A 7588-nucleotide genomic window follows, 5' to 3' on the forward strand; every position below is an offset into this window, starting at 1 on the left:
CTTGGTAGACCCTTCTTAAACACTGCAGGGGCTGTTATTGATTGCAATAAAAGCAAGGTCGCTTTTCATATTAACTGTAATGAGCATACGGTGCACTTTTCGAAGAAACAATTCCAAGTGAATGGTATTAATGTTATTGAAAAATCTCAGACAATCACTATTGGAAGTTTTCAAATATCTCTACCTACTGTCAAAAAGAAATATGAAATGCTTATTTTTGGGGACAATCATATCCCCATTGAGGTAACTTAGTGATTTACGAAAGTTCGGTTTCATGCTAATCGAAAGTGGTTGTTAATAAGACCTGATCAACCTTATTAATGGATCATTTTTGAGCGGTGTGAAGTTGATGAATTTAGTAAGCACTACCGTTTGTGCCTACCTTTTGTTCTCTGTTTTTATTAGTTAAATAAAATAAAATGCCATGTTTTGTCTGTTTCTGAATTTCCCGTGCAATAAAAAAATGTCCCAAAAATAAAAGTTCTCAGAATGCCTTGAAAATTGAACATGATTTTTTTTAATATTTACGAATTGTTGGTGCAAATAATACCATAGGGAGGTGCATCAGGTGGGCACAACCCACCTGGGCGCGCCAGGAACCCCAAGCGTGCCCTGGTGGGTTGTGGTCCCCACATGGGCCCCCTCACTTATCTCTTTAGCCCACATCATCACTTACCTCCAGAAAAAAAAATCTCCTTTGCTCTCTCTCCCGTGTTCTTGAGCTCAAACCTGCGGATTTCGATCTCTTTGCTCGAAGCTCCATTTCCGAAACTGTTTCGGGGGATTGTTGCTTGGTATGTGACTCCACCATTTGTCCAATTAGTTTTTGTTTTAGTGGTTTATACTTTGGATAATTAGCTACTCTTGGTGCTGCTGTAGATGTGCTTGCATGTTGAATTCTTAGTGTTCTAAGTAGTTTGAATGCTTGCTATGGCCTCTATGTATCCCTATGAGTAGTTGCTATCAATTTTGTGAAGTTTTGTTGAGAAAATTTTGTGAACTAAAAATTCAAATTTTTGTTCATAGGAAAAATTGTACGCGGACATGATGAACCTATTTGGGAGGAGTTCTTCAAGGAGACGATCCTCGGGGGCATCTTCTAGTGATAGTTCTGCTCGCCGGTCTTATGCTGAACCAAGTGAAAGTTCCACACGAAGTGCCACTACCAAAACATGCTTATGGCCTTGCGATGAGTATATGATGCGAGTGGGCATTAAGGAGGAATTTGAGCAATATGTTCACAATGCCGGTCTCGGTCCCTACCTTTCAGATAAGTGTGAACAACAACAACTTCTCACTGAATCATTTGTCAAAGGATTTAAATATTTTCCACGTGAGCCTAGGGTGTCATTTATGCTTTATGATAATCCATTTACTATTCCACTAGAGAATTTTGCTTACCATTGCAAACTTCCATTTTGGTGTTCGCTTGATGAGCCATCAACGGCTGAGTTTGAGTCTTTCTTGACTAGCCTTTGTTACGGTGAAAATAGGGGAGTGAGACAAGGAAGAATAAAGAGCATTCACTTTATCGCAATTTAGTACTTTGCATTATTTAACGGGAAATGCATATTAGGCAAGCAAGACTGTAGCATACTCTATGCGCCAGACTTGAGCCTCATTCACACCACTGTCACTGGTGAAAGGAATTATAACCTTGGAGCGATTGTTGCATGTAGACTTCAGCATAACGCTAACAGTGGCTGGTTCTATGGTGGAATTTACGCCACGCGTTTAGGATGAGGGCTGGGTGTTTCACCTTTACCCTTTGATCCTATCCTACCCACGCAGTATTTAGATTTTGACACCTTAAAAGAGCATAAGATTCTCAAGGGAAAGGTTGATAACTTCACTTATAATCTATTGTTTAACCAAACATCTGTTGTGGACACATATTTGCCTGCGCCTACTCTTTTTGACTATAACAACAAGGGAAGATATTTTGTTCTTGAGAGCGAGGCCCGAGCTCATAACGCAGCAGCGGTGGCGGCACGGCGTGCTAAGGCATCCGCACCGAGAGCCTCTGTGAGCTACCACGCCAACTACTACCCTCCAGGCTACTGATCGACTACCAAGTTAGGCCAAAAGCCTAAGCTTGGGGGAGTACGTGTTTCTCACCAACATTACATTCATGTTCGCATATCATTCTATTTGTCGGTGTTCACACTCTTTCATTGTATCATCCATGCTTAGATTTATTTTCCTGCTTTCTTCTTGTGTGTTTGAAAAACTTTAGAAAAACCAAACAAATTAGTTGTAGTAATTTACTTTTCTATGCATGCTTAGTAGTAGAATTAAAAAGAAAATCAAAAACGATTTCCTTGTTCTTATTTTGCTTGTTGGGAGCTTTCCCGTGTAAATAGTTTTTCTCGTTTTTGCTTTTTATTTTCTTGTTGAAGAAAACAAAAAACTCCAAAAATATTTCAGTGTGTTTCTCTGTATTTCTTTTTCTTTTTATTCGGGTCTTCCCGAGCAGAAGAACACGATGAAAATGTTGAGTGGCTCTCATATGAATAATTGTTGAACTAATAAAGAGCACATTTTACCTTGTCTTCTCCTGTTGAATCAAATGTTTTGCAGATTCCAGCTTAGTCCATGGCACTCTTGCACTATTATTATTTCCATATCATTCAGTCGTGCAAGTGAAAGGCAATAATGACGATATTCGAAGAACTGGCCGTGGCAAAGAGAAACTGGTATGAAATCGACATGTTCTGTTTGTGTAAATATGTTTAACCAAGTATCCATGATTCAACCCATTATGATTAAACATGTTTGCAATGACAATTAGAGATTATAGTTTCTCATGCCATGCATAAGTAGCTGGGAGTTGAAAATGATTTATCTGGGATATCAACACAGCGTTAAAATGATTGTGATGTAGTATGATGATATGGTATCCTCCTCTGAACATTCGAGTGGCTTGACTTGGCACATGTTTATGCATGTAGTTGAATCAAAACCAACATAGCCTCTATGATATTTATGTTCATGGTGTTCATGTCCTACTCATGCTAGTGTCCAATGTTACTTATGCATAATGCATGGTTATGATCGTTGTTGCTCTCTAGCTGGCCGCTTCTCAATCTAATTGCTAGCCTTCGCCTCTACTAAGTGGGAACTCTGCTTGTACATCAAAAACCTTGAACCCAAAGTTATTCCAGATGAGTCCACCGTACCTACCTATATGCGATATTACCCTGCCATCCTAAGTAAATTTGCATGTGCCACCTCTAAAAACTGCTAAAATTATCCTTTTTGTGTGCCTGGATCGTTCATGGAACGACAAGAGGTGGTCGGTATCTTCCATGCTAAGCGTGTTATTCTCAGGTCGAGTGTTTATTCACTCGCCATCGCACGAGAAAATGGGCGGTAATAGGGATTCCCACGAGTCCCGAACTCAAAAATGCAAATAATTAAACAAAATTCCCCCGGGACTGATGTTGGTATGGACGGCACCCGTTGTTTCGGACAAGCCGTGGAGTGTGATTGATGGTGGAGGGGGAGTAAACCTTTACTTTTATCGCTTGGGAATCGCCACTAGTGTGCTTAGCATGGAAGATGTTGATAACTGATGGTTGTGAAGTGAATAAGAAGGGTGCATGTCTCAAAATATCATTTATCTCTATTTTAAAAATTGAGCTCTGCCACCTCTACAAATCACTGATTCCCTCTGCGAAGGGACTATCTGTTTACTTTTATGTGGTGTCATCACCTTCTAAAACAAGCGCTAGAAACTGAGAGAGCACAGTTGTCATGATTTATGCATTGTGTGTAGCTATATTGGGTGCATCATGACTGGATCTTTTCTACCATCAATTACAATGTTTGGTCTCTGCTTGAACTCTGGAGGTGCTCTACATTTATGTTTTGCGGTCTTAGAAAGGGCTAGCGGGATACCACTATTGTCATATTATATCACAGTTCTTTTGACAACGTGTTGCTGTTTGAGATATCTTATTATTGCTTGCTAGCTGATTATGTCATTGATATGAGTTAATATAATCTTTAAATGTTATTGTTCACATGGTTAGTTATAATGCTGGCTGAAAACCTGGTAGCTGTTTAAACCTACTTATGCAAACAAGAGCAAAAGAGTTCGTAAAAGTTTTTCTTTCTCACTTTCAGTTTATCAACTGAATTGCTTGAGGACAAGCAAAGGCTTAAGCTTGGGGGAGTTGATACGTCTCCAACGTATCTACTTTTTCTCATGCTTTTCCTCTTGTTTTGGACTCTAATTTGCATGATTTGAATGAAACTAACCCCGGACTGACGTTGTTTTTAGCAGAACTACCATGGTGTTGTTTTTGTGAAGAAATAAAAGTTCTCGGAATGGAACGAAACTTCGCGAGGATTTTTTATGGAATAAAATAGAATTACTGGAGCCAAGACCCACCAGAGAGGGGCCCCTAGGTGGGCACAACCCACCAGGGCACGCACCCCTCTCCTGGCACGCCCAGGTGGGTTGTACCCACCTGGTGGCCCCGCAGACCTCAACCCTGACACTATAAATTCCTATTTTCAGAGAAAAAATCAGGAAGAAAGAATTATCGCAATCCACGAGATGGAGCCGCCGCCAAGCCCTATTCTTCCTTGGGAGGGCAGATCTGGAGTCTATTTAGGGCTCCATAGAGGGGGATCTTTGTTCTTCGTCATAAACAACCCATCTCCATCGCCAATTCCATGATGCTCCCCACCGGGAGTGAGTAATTCCTTCGTAGGCTCGCTGGTCGGTGAGTCGAGTTAGTTTTGTTAGGACCTAATCCCTAGTATCCACTATGTTCTTAGATTGATGTTGCTATGAATTTGCTACGCTTAATGCTTATCACTTTGGGCCCGGGTGCCATGAACTCAGATCTGAACCGTTTATGAATTCATCATTATATCCATGTTTTAGATCCGATCTTGCAAGTTATAGTCACCACACTACTAGGAAAAGGCCTACTAGTGGCACACCAGTTTTGCCTACTAATGGCGCACTACTGGTGCGCCACTAGTACCACGCCACTAGTATTTTTTACTAATGGCGCACCACTGGTGCGCCATTAGTATCTGGTATACTAATGGCGCACCAGGCAGTGCACCATTAGTATAGGCCACGGTGCGCCATTACTATCTGACTTAGTAATGGCGCACCACATAGAAGTGCGCCATTAGTAACAATTTTTTTTCAAATATTTTTTCAGGTCCTAAACTAGCATTTAGATTTTAGCACATGACATCCAGGTAAAACACCAGCTGCTAGATAAAAAAGAACATGACACAAATTCTCAATAACCCCAAAGCCAAACCTTGGAAAACAACAATCATCATGATAAAACAGGCATCCAGTATGAACAATCGCAATTCTGTAACAAGTAACTGCTGACTTCAAGCATGGCTTTTGTCTACAAAATTCATGCAACATGAGATTGCTTAGCATGCCATTGCAACCAGGATCTAGCCAAGCATGGTCACGGGGTAGAAGTATTTCGGATTACAAGATACCTAATACAAAAGGATTGCTCATCTAATCTCTCAGGCTATAATCTCAATTTAGGGACTTCCTCCGATCAGCGGATCATCAATCCTTGCATCCCCTGCCCGCCATCTTCAGTCACCTTGTTAGCTTGGATCGTGTTGATAGCATTTGCAATGTTTCCCTGTAGCAGAATTTTAAGAGGAAACTGTATTAGTTGCTCGGTAAGCACCTATGAGTTCTCAAGGTCAATGTAGGAGTTGCATCTGACATTCATCAAGAAATTGGAAAGCTATGCATGTTCCTACTGAACTAGTTTGCAGCTGAAAATTAGCTGCTGCAGTTCAAGGCGAGGTAGAGGCTTACCCTCCACACTCCAAGCTTTGAACGTAGACTCTGCCATTGTGGCATCCTGAAGACCCTCGCAGTATGCCGGCTGAAATTACATACCAGACTAAGTATTAACCAAAAAGGAAAGGATACCAGACTAAGAATTTACTTTGGTGATCTATGATCGATCTTATATTTCTTTACAGAGGAGTATCTAATATAGTGATATTTGATTGCTAAACTAAATTCACATTTGGTGATATGATTGGAGAATGGCATGTTATATCATGTTCTGGTATGGAGAAAGCGATACATCGCCCAGAGAATCAAAATCATAAGCATTATGGCTCTCAGAGATTTTTCCACACGAACACAAGACCTAAGACGGAGATGTGAGCCGGAGGATAAAAGTACCTGATAGAGGTCAGATGACTTGACAAACTCAATGATTGCTGCAGCAGCTTCTTCCTTCGCTGCACCAATTGCGTCGGCCTCATCAGACGAACCATCGAATGTAGCCAGGTACTTGTTCAGAAACTTGAAGTACTCCTTGGTCATGTTGACGATCATTATAACAAGAATGGGTTGCATCAATATACAATCTTGCCATGTTGGTTAAAAAATGCAAGGGACTTGGAAGCAAAGGGCAATGCGTGCCGCACCCCTTCTGGTCTTTAAGAATCCTGGTGACGGCAAGGAACAGGTCCCTCTGCTCCGGCTTGCCGATGCCCCAGTAGGCGACAAAGGCGTCGATGTTCTTGAAGGTGGGCACGACGCAGTCGGCGGTCTTCCCGGCGGCGGCGAGCTCGAGCGCCTTCCTGTAGACCAAGGCCTTGCCGGAGAGGCTCGGCAGTAGGTTGTACAGGCTGAACAGGCTGCAGACGTCCACACATTGGCATCATCAGGAACCTTATATAACAATCCGATACAGGGAGGCACGGACAGTGCGAGGGTCGCTGCGGTAGCTTACACTTTGATGCGCAGCGTGGGCTTCTCACCCGGCTGGTGGGTGAGCTTGGCGCAGATGAGCCTGGCGATCTCCAGCGCCTCGTCCTCGGATCCGGCCTTGGTGACGAGGTTGCAGATCACGGTGAGGGAGCACTCGAGATCTGCGGCCGCTAACGGCAAGCGACGCGGGGTAAGCAAGGCAGAATTGAACAAGAAATTGATAGGGATGGGGAAGGAGAGGGGAGGGGGAGGGGGGAGGTGCCTTTGTCGGAGAGGCGTGTGGCGAGGAGGAGGAGGTCGACGGAGGCGAGCATGAGGGCAGCCATGTCGAGCCAGCGGCCGGCGAGGACGTGCTGCTGCGCCTCGGCGCAGAGGCGGGCCACCTCCGGGTCGGTGACCTCGGCGCCCACGTCGGCCCAGGCGAGCTCCACCGTGGAGCGCACCACCGCCAGCATCGGCTCGTCCTCCGTGGTGTTGATGATCGTCACCATGGTCGGATCCTTCGCTCTTCCGCGCTAGGCTAGGGTGCGTCGCCGCCGGAGTGGGAGGTGACAGAGAGCCAAAGACAGGACAAGGAGGAAACCCTAAAACTTAACACCCGACGCCTCGGGCCCACGGGATGCATTCGGTGGAATGGGCCAAATTACTAATGGCGCACCGTGGGAGTGGTGCGCCATTACTAGTTCAACTAGTAATGGCGCACCACTCCCACGGTGCGCCATTAGTAGTTTTTCAAAAAAAAATTGAAAAAAAAATTGAAACAAAATTATTAATGGCGCACCGTGGGTGTGGTGCGCCATTACTAGTTGAACTAGTAGAACTAGTAATGGCGCACCACTCCCACGGTGCACC

At 43.8% G+C, this 7588-nt stretch overlaps 1 protein-coding gene across 1 annotated transcript; it reads right to left on the reverse strand.

Annotated features, from left to right (window-relative positions):
- Positions 1 to 5369: 5369 nt before the first annotated feature.
- On the reverse strand, positions 5370 to 7278 carry LOC109775015 (uncharacterized). Its single transcript, XM_045230530.2, has 5 exons — positions 6999 to 7278; positions 6759 to 6897; positions 6203 to 6663; positions 5825 to 5894; positions 5370 to 5642 (listed from the first exon to the last, which is right to left on the reverse strand). Exons 1-3 carry the CDS (start codon positions 7225 to 7227, stop codon positions 6285 to 6287), a joined length of 747 nt encoding a protein of 248 aa, XP_045086465.1. The 5' UTR covers positions 7228 to 7278; the 3' UTR covers positions 5370 to 5642; positions 5825 to 5894; positions 6203 to 6284.
- Positions 7279 to 7588: the final 310 nt, after the last annotated feature.

This window comes from Aegilops tauschii, chromosome 6 (assembly GCF_002575655.3).
Source record: "Aegilops tauschii subsp. strangulata cultivar AL8/78 chromosome 6, Aet v6.0, whole genome shotgun sequence".
Lineage (NCBI taxonomy): Eukaryota > Viridiplantae > Streptophyta > Magnoliopsida > Poales > Poaceae > Aegilops > Aegilops tauschii.

What these genes read in the sequence shown, in the direction of transcription:
- LOC109775015 (XM_045230530.2), bottom strand. Translation starts at nt 7,227, where the DNA reads ATGGTGACGATCATCAACACCACGGAGGACGAGCCGATGCTGGCGGTG. An exon ending in CACACGCCTCTCCGACAAAG is followed by an intron (nt 6,898 to 6,998) that starts GCACCTCCCCCC and finishes TAGCGGCCGCAG; the next exon opens with ATCTCGAGTGCTCCCTCACC. An exon ending in CCCACGCTGCGCATCAAAGT is followed by an intron (nt 6,664 to 6,758) that starts GTAAGCTACCGC and finishes GGACGTCTGCAG; the next exon opens with CCTGTTCAGCCTGTACAACC.